General features: G+C 37.9%; 2 protein-coding genes and 1 pseudogene across 2 annotated transcripts; 2 read left to right on the top strand and 1 right to left on the bottom strand.

The window, feature by feature from the left end:
• Positions 1–1,253: 1,253 nt before the first annotated feature.
• LOC146899766 (uncharacterized) lies at positions 1,254–1,874 on the bottom strand. The gene has a single exon (XM_085736850.1). The coding sequence runs from the start codon at positions 1,872–1,874 to the stop codon at positions 1,254–1,256; it is 621 nt and encodes a 206-aa protein (XP_085592976.1).
• Positions 1,875–7,968: 6,094 nt separating this feature from the next.
• LOC146899765 (uncharacterized) lies at positions 7,969–10,056 on the top strand (annotated as a pseudogene).
• A 4,548-nt stretch (positions 10,057–14,604) lies between these two features.
• On the top strand, positions 14,605–15,033 carry LOC146899764 (uncharacterized). The gene has a single exon (XM_085736849.1). It carries the CDS (start codon positions 14,605–14,607, stop codon positions 15,031–15,033), a length of 429 nt encoding a protein of 142 aa, XP_085592975.1.
• Positions 15,034–15,357: the final 324 nt, after the last annotated feature.

Raw genomic sequence — 15,357 nt, 5'->3', positions numbered from 1 at the left:
TACGAAATTTAATACCTCATATGCTTTCTTAAATTACCGAATTGTAAAATGGGAGACGAAGGAGAAATATGATTCTTAAGATCTCGCTATATACATATCAATAGTTATTGTCGACCAATATTCTTTATATAATAATAATAATAATAATAATAATAATAATAATAATAATAATAATAATAATAAAAATAATAATAATAATAATAATAATAATAATAATAATAATAATAATAATAATAATAATAATAATAATAATAATAATAATAATAATAATAATAAGAACAACAACAACAAATTCCCCGTGCACTTAGCTCAATTGGTAGGGACAATGCATAATATATGTAGGGGCCGGGGTTCGAACCCTGGATACCCCACTTCTCCACATTTAAAATGTGTGAGCTCTAGCCACTAAGCTATTTGCCAAAAAAAAACAACAACAACAACAACAACAACAACAACAACAACAACAATAATAATAATAATAATAATAATAATAATAATAATAATAATAATTCCTTAAAATTTATTATAAATTTATTAATTATGACTCATATAAATTAATATGATTTTAAAAATGAATTTTTGAAACAATAAAAATCCATTTATGATAAGTTCAAATGGTGAACTAAAATGAAAATGAAATATGTAGTTTTAAATATAATTAAAAGGATGCTCTAAAAACATACATTTAATTAAAAGGATAATTTGTTCATTACACATTGAAAATAAATTTTGATTCAAACTATCCAAACAACATCAACTCATAAGAATCACTTTTAAGTGAGTGTATCCAAACATAAATCATTTCACATGTTTTTAACTAAAATCAATTCTCTCAAACTCATTTTTTTTATAAGCAAAGAGAGAAGACATGCATTAAGAGGCAACATCGACATCCCAACTAGGTTGGCATCCTGAGAAACCTCCATCCTATGCCGCTAAACTCTAGAAATTTTATTAAAAAAAGGGGAAAAGAAATTACAATGGAGGGGGGACTAGGCCAAAACCCTCAAAAGAAAACAGAAAGGAAAAATAAGCAGAAATAAAAAAAAACCAAAGAACATATTACGTAAATTTGTAGTTAGGTAAACCACATCTAATCCTAAAGAAACCAACCTTCAATTCATCCGGAAGAGATGGAAGCCAAACCGTAATCATCGGTTCCGCAATAAAAATAAGCATAAGATTATGAGAATTCTTTAAAGCAATCCGAGTATCAGAATTACTGATACCTCTAACATTCCAATAGAGAAAATTCAATGATCAGTCGAATGAGGATCTCCCCGAGCACGGGTTTTAGTAGGCTGCTTCAGCAAGACTTGTTGTAATTTATGTTTCTGTCTCTGCTTCCTAGTTAGGACCGGCGTGAAATCTTCAGCAGCTAATCTTTTGTCATATTCACGAACTCTTTCCCAAAAGTCTAAACCGTGCTGAATATTCTTACTGGGATGAACTTCTAGTTGTTGTAAATCGGCAACCACTTGCTCCTCTTGAATTGTAATGGGCATGCAAACATTTTCAGCAAGGGGCTGCTCAATAACCACAGGTAAAACCAAAGAATTGCGTGAACCAGAATGCACGTCAACGTGCTCAACAACCGTATCAGTCTGAACCTGAACCAATTCTACAAACACCTCATGCACCTCAATGTGCTCAACAGGGGATGAATGTGATACACGCTCATGGGAACCCTTGGAACTTTCCACCAGCTCCCGCGGGATCGAATGATTGTGTTCCATATCATCAGAAAGCATAACAGCACCATCGTCCACTGTGGGGTTCTCCAACTCATCTTGCGATGTCTGATGCAACCGCTCCTCTCTCTCAGAATGCACGTCATCGTGCGCAACATGGGAAACAACCTCTAACACCGGCATAACACGTGGCAGCTCCTCAGGAGAAATTCTGTCAAACACATTGTGTAATGAAAAGCTGAAATAGTTTGACGACAAAGACGGCATGGACACGTCCGTCTGAGAAGTAGCCAGTGATGATGTAACAATAGAAATCGGGCCTAACTGTGAATTAGCATTCTAGGCAGGGGAAGGATCCGGAATGTCCAATGTAGTCAAAGCCAATGATGTAGGAGTAGCAGAAACTGGTACCCTCTGGGTGGTAGCAACTGTTGAAGCAACTGGAACTGGAACCCACGTCCAAGTCCTTCCATTGGCCAAAGTGGAAGCTCCCACATCATTGTTATGCCGAAATGGTTTAGGGGGAGTTGTATCAGCAATAATAATTTGTTTCCCTCGATCATTCTTGTCCTTTGGTAATAGTGATGGCAAAATAACGGTCTTCGCTCATATTAGACCTCCACTTTGAAAGAAAAGACTTCAGGATTATTCTCTTGAAGAATGGAAGGAAAATTCTTAGCTGGTTCTGATTCAGCTGTGGTCTTTTCCATCCAATTTTCGTTGACAGGGAGATTCTTGATTATCCTCATAGCATACAGAGTCTTGCTATTTATGATCTTGTCAGAAGTTGTCACCTTGAAGCAGCTGTCAGATGCAGGTTTGATTTTCCTCAGGATCTCCAACAGACCTCCTTGATGGAAGATTTCGGACAGAAGCCTTCCACAAGGTACTTGCTTTCTTCCCTTGTTAATTCCTTCTTTGATAGCCAAGGACAGATGATCCATGAGGTATCTTGGAATGTTTATCCTTTTAAAGGTGGCCATGAAGTACAGAGCCAGTTGATGATCCTGATTAGGTTGTTCAGACCCTTCTCCTCTTTGAAAGAAGTAATTAGTGCAAAACTTCAGGAGCAGCCTGTGACAATCCTTCATTTCCACAGTCTTAGCTTTAGGATTTCCCTTTAGCAACAATCTAACGTAACTTTCCAACAGAACATCATCCTTGCTGACATCCCACCGAAATCTGCCTTTAGCAGAAACCCTACACGCTCTGGAAATTAATTTTTAATTTATACACCAATACAGATAGGCCACATCATAAGTTCTCAGAGTAACTGCTAAGTTAGTGGGCCAGTGCTACTAAAAAGTAACTTCTAGCGTTTCCACAAACTCTACTATTCAGAAGCACAAAGTTCAGCTTCTGGACTTCAGATGCTGACGTCATCATCAGAAGCATATTTTCCACAGAACCTCAATAAAGAGCTTCTGATAGACCACAGCTTCTGAACTAACTTCAGAACCTAAAATCCTATTCAGGAGCAAGCAAACTTTAATCAGACACAAAATGCATGTTCAAATTTTTCTTTATAAAATCAAATCTTTCAATAGTTAAAGGCTTAGTAAATATATCAGCCCATTGATTCTCAGTATCAATGAATTATATATCTAAAATTCCTTTTTGAACATAGTCTCTAATAAAATGGTGTTTGATTTCAATATGCTTAGCTCTTGAATGCAAAATTGGATTTTTAGACAAACAAATAGCAGCAGTATTATCACAATAAATGGGAATACTGTTAGCAACTATCTGATAGTCTTCCAACTGATGTTTCATCCAAAGTAGTTGTGTACAACAACTTGCAGTTGAGATGTATTCTACTTCTGCTGTAGACATAGCAATGGTTGCTTGTCTTTTGCTAGCCCAGGATATCAGATTATCACCCAGAAATTGACAGTTGCCACTGGTTGACTTTCTTTCAATCCTATCACCGGCATAGTTAGCATCACAAAATCCAACTAGCTTATAATCTAAGGATTTCCTATAAAGGAGTTCAAGATTAGTTGTTCCCTTCAAATACCTGAAGATTCTCTTGACAGCAGTCATATGAGATTCTCTAGGATCTGATTGGAATCTTGCACACAAGCATACACTGAATAAAGTATCTGGCCTAGATGCAGTGAGGTATAAAAAAGAACCAATCATACCTCTGTACAACTTCTGATCTACTTTTTCTCCTTCATCTTCTTTGCTTAAAATGCATGTTGGATGCATTGGAGTGTTCATCACTTTACAATCTTCAAGCTTGAACTTCTTCAGAAGCTCCTTTGTATATTTTGTTTGATGAACATAGACTCCATCTTTACATTGATTGATTTGAATGCCCAGGAAGAACTTCAGCTCTCCCATCATGCTCATTTCAAATTCATCCTGCATTAAATTAGAAATTTCCTTGCAAAGAGATGCATTAGTAGAACCAAATATTATATCATCAACATATATTTCCACAACAAGAATATCTTTCCCAAGGGTCCTTCTGAAGAGTGTTGTGTCAGCCTGTCCTCTTTTAAAATCATTTTTGATTGAGAAATTACTTAGTCTATCATACCAAGCTCTAGGAGCTTGTTTCAAGCCATATAGTGATTTCTTCAGTTTAAAAACATGATCAGGATGCTTAAGATCCTCAAAACCAGGAGGTTGTTTGACATACGCTTCTTCTTCTATGACACCATTAAGAAATGCACTCTTGACATCCATTTGATATAATATTATGCCATGATTAACTGCATAGGAAAGAAGTAACCTGATTGCTTCCAATCTTGCAACTGGAGCAAATGTTTCAGTGTAATCAATGCATTCTTGTTGACTATAACCTTGTGAAACAAGTCTTGCTTTGTTTCTTGTTACTTCTCCTTGCTCATTCAACTTGTTTCTGAATACCCATTTTGTTCCAATAATGTTCTTATGCTGAGGTTTGGGTACCAGATCCCACACATCATTTCTTTGAAATTGATTCAGCTCTTCTTGCATAGCTAAGATCCATCCATCATCTGAAAGTGCTTCATCAACTGTTGTAGGTTCAATCATTGATATATGTCCAATCATTGTATCTTCTTGTCTGAAGTATGACCTTGTTCTTCTAGGACTGTCTTTGTTTCCAATGATTAGCTCCTCAGGATGTGAAGACTTGTCCTTGAATGTGTTTCTGGGAGGATCTACTTGATGTGAGCCATCTTGTGCTTCATCAGAAGCAGTTTTATCTTGAGCTTCTGATGTGGGTTCAGCTTCTGGACTATCTTCAGATTCAGCTATCTGATCAGGTTCTGGAGTATCTTCAGGAACCTGTATCTCTACAAAAATTTCATCTTGCTCTGGAGTTTTACTTCCAGGCTCTTTGTCATCAAATTTAACGTGCATTGATTCTTCAACACAAAGTGTTTCTGAATTATACACTCTGTATGCCTTTGACCTTTCAGAGTAGCCTAAAAAGATTCCTCTTTGGGCTTTGGCATCAAATTTCTTTAGGTAGAGCTTGTTATTTAGAATGTAACATGTACATCCAAATTGATGAAAGTAAAAGATATTGGGTTTTCTTCCTTTAAAGAGTTCATATGCTGTTTTCTCCAAAATAGGTCTGATATAGATCTTGTTTTGGACATAACATGTTGTATTCACTGGTTCTGCCCAAAAATGTTTTGCTAAATTGTTTTCATGGATCATGGTTCTAGCCATTTCTTGTAAAGTTCTATTCTTTCTCTCTACAACCCCATTTTGTTGTGGAGTTCTAGGAGAAGAGAATTCATGGACAATTCCATGTTTTTCACAAAAAGCTTCAAATGGCTCATTTTCAAACTCTTCACCATGATCACTTCTGACTTTCAAAATCTTTGATTCTTTTTCAGATTGAATTTGAGTGCAGAAACTACTTAATACATCACAAGAAACATCTTTACTCTTTAGGAATTTTACCCAAGTCCATCTGCTATAATCATCAACAATGACTAATCCATATTTACTTCCATATAAGGATGCAGTACTGACTGGTCCAAATAAATCAATATGAAGTAGTTCTAAGGGTCTGGAGGTTGAAACAATGTCTTTTGTTTTAAAAGATGATTTCACAATTTTTCCTTTCTGGCATGCACCACAGAGTGCATCTGAATGATAGTCAATGTCTGGTAGGCCTTTGTTAGCCTATATTTTCAAAGGCTATCATTAAATGCAGTATTAAATGCAGTCAAAGAAAAGTTGACCTTGTCATCGAAGAAATGATGAATTATTCTCAAAGAGTTTATTGAAATTGGACTTGCAGGGGGCACGTGCTTCAGTTCGACGGACGAAGCCATCGAAGAACGGTTATCATTTTTTGATGTGAACAAGCTGAAGGTGAGAAAAACACAAGAAGGGGGGTTGAATTGTGTTTTGAAAAATTTTTCTTTTCTCCTAAACTGAACACATTGGTCAGAAGCTCGGTGAAGCAGCTTCTGAAGTGATAATCAGAATCTGAACGCAGCGAAATAAAAACAAAGAGAGAGAAGAAAGCCAAAAAGCAATTATCCTGGTTCCTTCCACAATCCGGAAGTAGTCCAGTCCCCCTTGCACTTCCAAGGATATTTCGGTAGAATGTAATATCTGATTACAATTGCTCAAACACACAGGAAGAGACTTCCTTTGCTCAAGCACACTTCGCAAGAGTCTTCCTATGCTCAAGAACACAATCAAGAGACTTCTATGCTCAAGCACAACTGCAAGAGACTTCTAAACAAACAAGATTACAGAGAAAAATGTTTGAAATTGAACACTTGATATACAATCAGAGGTGCTCACAATACAATCAGATACAAACTCTAAGACTTAAGAATTTCTAAGACTAGAACTTGAGAAACAGAAATTCTAAGTGAATGCAGAACAATTTCAGCAGAGGTTTGGCACTTGTAAAAATGTTGAGAGTCTTTCGTTCAGCATTACAAAATCTCTAAGTCTTCACTCCTTTATATAGAGGTGTGAAAGAGACGTTGTGAAATTACCAGCACATCAAAGAGTCGTTGTTGAAGCTTGATCTATCACCAATAATCTTTTGCATGATTTGGTTGTTGTCCTATGAAGAACCAATTTGAAAACCATTCCCATTGTGAAGGAACATCTTTGCAGGCATAGCTGTTATTCTGAAGCTGTTTTCTTGTCTTGTAGCGCGGACACAAAATAGAGTAGTGGAGAAGGCGGTTGTACAGTTCGTATAAAGTACAATGTCAACGCTTTTAGAAGATACGCATCCAATGCCTTCAAATCTTTCACCAAAATGACCGTTGCAAATTTCCACTAGTCTTCTGTAGTGTTTTCGAATCCAATAGACAGCTTTTAAAGTGTTGATCCTTGAATCTTCAGCTTGTGGTGATAATCAGCTTCTGATAAGGTCGCTTCTGAACTATCCGCTTCTGATGACTTTCAGCTTATGATGACGTCGTCATTCTTCAGGAGCACTTTTGTGTTCAGATGCACTTTTCTTTAGATGCTTTCAAGCTTCCTTTTCTTGATTCCATAACTCTCTTTTTGTTCTTCAGAACCTTTATATGATGTAAATTTTTAACTATGGTACTGTACACTTGAACAAATATTTGCTAGTCCAATTTACAATTTTTAATACCTTGTTATCATCAAAACTCTTTAAGGTTCATTGTTAAACACATTTTGTTCCAACACAAGCAACGACTCTTTCCAAAAAGGCATGTTCGAAATTCAAATTAGATGGATAAGGCTTGTTAGTTTTCTCTAGTTATAGATTTGAATTTGAATTTAGTTTGTTATTTCTATTTGTATAAATAGTAGTTTTCCATAAGGAAAAAGGGTCGCAATTCAATCATACAAAACTTACACTCAAATTATCCGTATGGAAGTGAGAAACGAGTTACAAGTTGCAATGTATGAATCTGTGTACCAATTTACTTTCAATCAATGCAATTTAAGTTCTTTTTCTTAAATGTCTTTGCATTTTGCTTGTTCTTTTTGAACATTTTACTTGTTTTTATTCAACAAAACCCGATTGGATTCAACTGGGTTGAGTTCGATTGCCTTTATCTTTCTTGTTTATTTAATTTTTAAGAATATTACAATTTCCTGGAAATAACCAAAGCACAAATATGCTCCTAAGATTTACTGGTTGATCTTGCAAGTAACTACGTTTAAACCAGCGGTTGTTTACCAAAAATCAGTGTAAACAAATTGGCACGTCCAGTGGAACCTTTTTGTGCCTTTGTGGTAAATTCCCTAACGAAATTTTTTCGTTTAACATAGCTGGTTTGCGTTGTGCATGCTCTTAAGGAGTAAAAAACAACTTCCTTAAATGGTACGTCCACCCCCAAATCTAAATTCAGCAGCATCGAACGCTGCTAGTTCGTCAGGAACAATAACCAACCCACCTATATCGCCTGGTGGTGCGCATGCAATCCCAAGTAGTACCATGACTACCGTGATAGAACCGAATGGATCGACAATGGCCACACAAACGTCCCAGGCCATTCCAGCGGTCACAATGGCCGCACAAACTACTCAAGACATTCCCACAGGTTCGACTGCGTCCACCCAGATTTTGCAGGCCCCTCCAGCATTTACTTTGGCCGCGCAGACTTCGCAGGCTATTCCAAATACATCGACACAAGGATTTTTTAATCTTGGCACAAGCAGTCGAAATTTTCAATATGGCATGCCAACTTCTATGATGCAAGGCTTGCATACTAACCCATCTGCATTCTCTGAAAGTTTAAATGTATCAATGCCCCAATTGTTCGCTCCTGGGGTAAGCATTCCTTTCACAACACCCCAACAGTCTCCGACTAATGCGTCCATGATAGCCTTAAGGCAACAGATGGACGAGGCCAATCATGACATGGCCAATCTAGTAACGCAACAAATGGGTGCGGTAATTAATCCTCTAATTCGGGATACTAACAGCAGTTACCAAGCGTTGTCCGCTCAAATGGAGCGAATAACAGATTTTTTCGGTGCCCATGCTGCGCGAAGCGCACCAGCAACTCAAAATTTAAATGGTGGTTCAATAGAACCCCCTGCGGTTAGCCAAAACGACCAAGTGCCTGGGAATCAAACGCAACCACCATGGGCACAGGCACATACGTCGAAAGAGCCCGAAAGGGCAACAATATTGGTAAACAGACACCAAGATGCGAACCAAGTGGTTATGCAAGCCCGTCGAAACAACTATGAGGGACATAATAACATAGCGAATGTTGTCGAGGCTTTGTTAGCCCAAAATGGTTTTAATATGGGTTTACATCGGCCCAATTTTGTGTCGGCTTTGTCTGAGTATGTTTTGGAAACTGAGTTACCAAGAAATTGGAAAGTCCCCAAATTCACCAAGTTTGCTGGGGAGACCAATGAATCGACTATCGAACACATCGCTTGATACCTTATGGAGGCGGGTGAAATGGCATACAATGAAAACTTAAGGTTGAAATATTTTTCAAGTTCTTTGACAAAGAATGCCTTCACTTGGTTTACAACTTTTCCTCCACATTCCATTTTTAGTTGGAATCAATTGGAAAAAGCTTTCCATGAACAATTCTACATGGGCCAATCTAAAATAAGTTTGAAAGAACTGGCCAGCGTTCGACGAAAGACGCATGAATCCATTGATGATTATTTGAACAGATCCCGTCTTCTCAAGGCCAGATGTTTTACTTCTATGCCAGAACATGAATTGGTCGAAATGGCCACTGGTGGCCTTGACTATTCCGTTTGAAAGAAGTTAGACACCCAATATCTTAGGGATATGGCACAATTAGCGGACAGAGTTCGACAAGTTGAAAGACTTAAGGCTGAAAAAGCCCGGTCGAACAAATTTCCAAAGAAGGAAAAAATTGCCTATGTAGATGCAGGAGACAGTGATCCTGAATTCGATTGGGGATCAGACACTGTCGAAGAAAATGAGATAAATTTGGCAGAATTAAGAGATGGACCACCTTACACATGTAAATTGTTAAGGCCATGAAACGGGAAAAATCCTGAAGAGCCTAAAAATGACAAATATCCTCCTAAAACATATACTTTTGATGTTTCTAAATGTGAAGAGATCTTCGATCTCTTAGTTGCAGATGGCATAATATTAGTGCCAAAAAATATGAAACTACCTCCTTTAGAACAAAGGAAGAAAAGAGGTTTTTGTAAATTTCATGGATTTTTAGGCCATAACTTATCTCGTTGTACTCGTTTTAGGGATCCTATGCAAACAGCTCTCGATGAGGGCAGGCCAAAGTTTGGAGATAAAACCAAACAGTCAATGCAAATAGATGCAGATCCGTTGAAGAAAGATGATTCAATGTACGTTGATGTGGTTGCCATAAACATGGTAAACATTTTCGAAGAATGCGGCACTGAATCTCCTTCCTTGGCCCCTGTGTTGAAAGAAATTCTATAGACCGGCGAGAAGATGGTTATTGATGACCATCAATTTGAAAACGCAATGGTCACTGAAGACCAGTTTGCTGAGAAAATGAAAGTGGCATATCCCAAGGTTGAGGAAGATTTGATAGATTTTCTCAATAGGTGCAAAATTTCCAATGCACATGCCATGCTCTGCCCAAGATGCAGTGCAGTTTTCGATAAAGAAGCTGCAAAATCCGTCGAGGGATTTCGACCCCAAACCAAGCGTAAAGGCGGATAGGCTGATAACCGGCCAAAGTTTGGTTTCAACAAACGAGGGGTTCCTTATAAGATGAAACCTTCAGAGAAAAATCCAGGTAAAAGTCATAAGAAGACTTTCAATCCTTCTTCGAAGGCTCCTACAGACACTTGGGTCTTTTCTGGGGGCAAGAAATCTGGTTACTCCGCCCCACCAACAAAATGGGTGAAAAGAGTGGCCATAACGTCTCATCAACAGGAGACATCGAATTCCAATAAGTTTGTCTACAACATCAATTACAAAGGTAAAAACCCCATGACGAAAACGCAATGGCGAAGGTATCAACGCCAGAAAAAGGCAAGTGCTTCGAAAGACGTCACTAATGTTGAGAAAAGGGAAGAGAAACAGGAAACTGTTTTCGAAATGGTCAAGAGACCAGCCACTGAAAGAATATTTCCCCCTTTATTAACTTTGAAAGGAGATCTTCCAAAGGAGGACGAGGAAATGGCTTCGAATTTCTCTGAATCCGACCCAAGTCTCGATATAGTGTGTAATGTTGTGTCGGTGCTGCCGATTGAATATGATGTGCCCTCTGAGGTTATTGAAGTGGAAAGTGATTTCACTGAAGAAATGGCTTTTCACAAGCCATTGTGCTATTATGTTATAAACAATGGTTGTGTCGAGGATCAACATGAAGTATTCGAGAGACCTGATATCTCGATGATGCATCACCTTAAACCTTTATTTATCCAAGCCAAGATAAATGGTGTAGGGGTGAATAAAGTATTGGTGGATAGAGGTGCCACAGTGAATTTGATACCCCAGTCTTTCTTGGGGAAAATTGGGATTGTTGATTCTGATTTGAAACCACATAATATTGTCCTCACTAACTATAAAGGAACAACTGGCAATTCTCTTGGGGCTGTCGAAGTAGATTTGATAGTTGGAAGTGTTAAAAGAACAACTACGTTCATGGTAGTCCTATCCAAGGCTAACTTTAATGTGTTGTTAGGCAGAGAATGGATACATGGTGTGGGGGCAGTACCTTCTACCGTGCATCAAAGGATTGCTATCTGGAGCGAAGATGGCCTGGTAGAGAATGTGGAGGCTGATCAAAGTTATTTTATGGCTGAAGTAAACACCGTTACCAAGAAGAACTTCGATAAACAACTTGCAAAAATTTCTCTGGTCCTTTCTTTGGGTCCTAAGTATGTAGTTTCAGAAGATGAAATGTACACCATGAGACTGCATCTAGATTGTCTTGTATGGGAAAGAGAACTTATTGATCATGATTACGTAATGGTGAATCATGAAGAGACTCCCCTAGGAGAGGAAAATGTGCTCAGAACAAGGGCCTCAGCATACAAGAAGGTTACTGATGCCCTCACCCCAGAATCGACGGAGTATGCAATCCCACCGACTGGGTGGATATTGAAAAGTAATCCATGATTGAGCCCAATTTTTGGGATAAAATTACGGCCTACGTGGCCGAAACTCAATTAAATACGGCCAAAAAGGCCAAAATCTTATAGAAAGAGGTGATCGAAACTACGGTGGAAGATGCTACTAATGACCTCCTTGATGATCAAAAACTAGATTGTATATACGATGACGAACCTTTGGATTTTGAAGAAGATCCTATGGGTTCTACTATTAAGATGAAGGCGCAAGATCCTATTGAAGAAGTAGATTTGGGTGATGGCTCCGTCAAGAGGCCAACGTATGTTAGCGCCAAAATTCCAGAGAATTTAAAAATCGAATTGTAATGCTCCTAAAGGAATGCAAAGATTGTTTCGCTTGGGATTACATCGAAATGTCCGGTTTGAATCGAAAGGTAGTAGAGTTGAAGTTGCCGATTCAGTCAGATAAAAAACCAGTGAAACAGATTCCTAGAAGGTTTGCACCACAGATCTTGCCAAAGATTAAAGAAGAGATCGAAAGACTCTTGAAATGCGGTTTCATCAGACCAGCCAGTTATGTAGATTGGCTAGCAAATGTAGTTCCGGTTAAAAAGAAAAATGGGACTATAAGAGTCTGTATTGACTTTAGAGATTTAAATTTCGCTACTCCTAAAGATGAGTATCCCATGCCTATGGCAGAAATGCTAGTAGACTCAGCAGCAGGCTTCGAGTATTTGAGCATGCTTGATGGTTATTCAGGCTATAATCAGATTTTTATTGCTGAAGAGGATATCTCTAAAACAACATTTTGATGTCCAGGGGCATTGGGTTGTTACGAATGGTTGGTGATGCCATTTGGTTTAAAAAATGCTGGTGTTACATACCAAAGAGCAATGAATTCGATGTTTCATGATTTCATCGAAGATTTCATGCAAGTTTACATTGATGATATTGTAGTAAAATCATCATCAGAGGATAAGCACTTAGACCATTTACGCCGGCCATTCGAAAGAATGAGGCAATATGGATTGAAGATGAATCCATTAAAATGTGCATTTGGTGTTTGTGCAGGTGATTTTTTAGGTTTTGTTGTCCACAAGAAGGGGATCGAAATTAATCAAAACAAAACCAAAGCAATAATGGAGACTAAAGCCCCTTCAACGAAGAAAGAGTTGCAGTATTTGTTAGGGAAAATCAACTTTCTCAGAAGGTTCATATCAAATCTAAGTGGCAAAATGCAAGCATTTGCACCATTGCTTCGCTTGAAGAAAGAAGATGTGTTCAGATGGGAATCAGAGCACCAGAAGGCTTTCGATAAGAGCAAGTCTTATTTGATGAACCCTCCTATTTTGTCACCTCTATTAAAAGGTAGAAAAATGAAATTGTATATAGCAACATCCAAAAATACTATGGGAAGTATGCTATCACAAGAGGATGAAAATGGAGTAGAAAGAGCCATTTATTATCTTAGTAGGGTATTAAATGATGCTGAAACATGATATCATCCTAGTGAAAAATTATGTCTCTGTTTGTATTTTTCATGTACAAAACTCAAGCATTATATAAAGTCTTTTGATGTTTGTGTGTATTCTCATTTCGATATAATTAAGCATATGTTGTCAAAACCTATTTTGCATAACAGAGTGGGAAAATGGGCTTTAGCGCTGATGGAATATTCATTGACATATCAATCTTTGAAATCCATTAAAGGCCAGACTGTGGTTGATTTTATTGCTGATCATTCGGTGGAAGAACCGTTGCCTGGGGGCATCGAGAGCCAGTGTTGGAGTTCTATTTCGATGGATCCAGTCAAAAAAATGGCATCGGGATTGGAATGGTGATTGTCTCGCCAGACAACACTATAACTAAATACAAATTTCGTATAAATCAATTTTGTTCAAATAATGAGGCTAAATATGAGGCTTTAATTACCGGTTTGAAGATCTTACTCGAACTGGGGGCAAAGAGTATCGAAATAAATGGAGACTCAAAATTAGTATTGAGACAATTGACCAAAGAGTACAAATGCGTCAAAGAAGGTTTAATTCTATACCTCACCATAGCAAGAGCATTACTCAAACATTTTGTCCATGTCGAAATAAGACATGTTCCCTGAATAGAGAATCAAGAAGCAAATGACCTTGCTCAAGCGGCTTCTGGATATAAAGCTTTGAAAGATCAAAAGCAGGAGCCAATCGAGTTCAGGAACAAGCGTAGTTCGAGAGAACCTCTCCCCGAAAAATTGTCAACACCAAAACTTGGGGGCATCAAGGCATCTCATAGACAAATACAAGGTACAAACTTGGTCGAAATTTTGGTTGTTAACAATTTATCTGATAATGATTGGCGAAAACTCGTTGTTAATTACCTGGAGAATCCCGATGGTGCAACTTGTCGAAAAATAAAATATAAAGCTTTAAGTTATGTAATTGTGGGGAACAAATTGTTCAAAAAGACCCCAGAAGGAGTTTTACTTAAAGGTCTCGGAGAAACTGAGGCATATTTAGCTGTTTCCAATACCCACATTGGAGCATGTGATACGCATCAAGCGGGCCATAAGATGAAATGACTTTTGTTTCGACAGGGAGTATATTGGCCAACCATGCTGAAAGATTGCATAGAATTTGCCAAAGGTTGCCAAGGGTGCCAAGAACACGGTGGAATCCAATGTGTGCCAGCAAGTGAGCTGCACTCGATAGTCAAACCTTGGCCGTTTAGAGGCTGAGCCTTAGATGTGATTGGGGAAATAAAACCTAAGTCATCGAAAGGCCACAAATATATTTTAGTTGGGATAGATTACGTCACCAAATGGATAGAGGCAATCCCACTAAAAGAGGTTACACAAGATGAAGTAATAAGTTTCATCCAGAAACATATTATTTACAGATTTGGCATTCCAGAGACTATCACCACAGATCAAGGATCTGTGTTTACTGGTCGAAAGATGGTAAAGTTTGCTGAAAACATAGGGTTTAAGTTATTGACTTCTGCACCATATTATGCTCAAGCCAATGGTCAGGTTGAAGCAGCACACAAAAATATAATTTCCATAGTTAAGAGGAAAGCCAAGGGCAAATCCCAAAATTGGCATGAATTTCTTGGTGAAGCTTTGTGGGCATGTCGAACTTCTCCTAAAGAATCGACAAATACTACACCATATAGGCTCACATTTGGCCACGATGCTGTCTTGCCAGTTGAAATTTTGCTTCAATCAACTAGAGTCCAAAGACAATTCGAGATTCCAACTAGTCATTATTGGAATATGATTTTGGATGAGTTAGTGGATCTAGATGAAGAAAGATTGATGGCACTAGAGGTCCTCACAAAGCAGAAAGAAAGAATTGCAAAGGCTTACAATATAAAAGTTAAGTAAAAACTTTTTGCTCAAGGAGACTTAGTATGGAAAGTTATTTTGCCAATGGATAAGAAAAACCGAGTATTAGGGAAATGGTCTCCTAGTTGGGAAGGACCATGGGAAATTCGAAGAGTTTTTTCGAATAATGCGTATGAAATCAAAGAATTAAATGATGATCAAAGAATTATGCGCATAGACGGAAAATATTTGAAAAAATATAAGCCGATGTTGCAAGAAATTAAAACTGCACTAGAATAATTCGAAATAGAATATGAAATATGGCATTAAAAAGTTAGTGCCTACTAACGGGCAATTTACATTATAAGTCCCAAAATGGATAGA

Source organism: Medicago sativa, chromosome 8 (genome assembly GCF_051527215.1).
Source record: "Medicago sativa cultivar Bolivia chromosome 8, Bolivia_mono, whole genome shotgun sequence".
Lineage (NCBI taxonomy): Eukaryota > Viridiplantae > Streptophyta > Magnoliopsida > Fabales > Fabaceae > Medicago > Medicago sativa.
The sequence above is the reverse complement of the archived record's forward strand: the minus strand, read 5'-3'. Positions and strand labels throughout refer to the sequence as shown.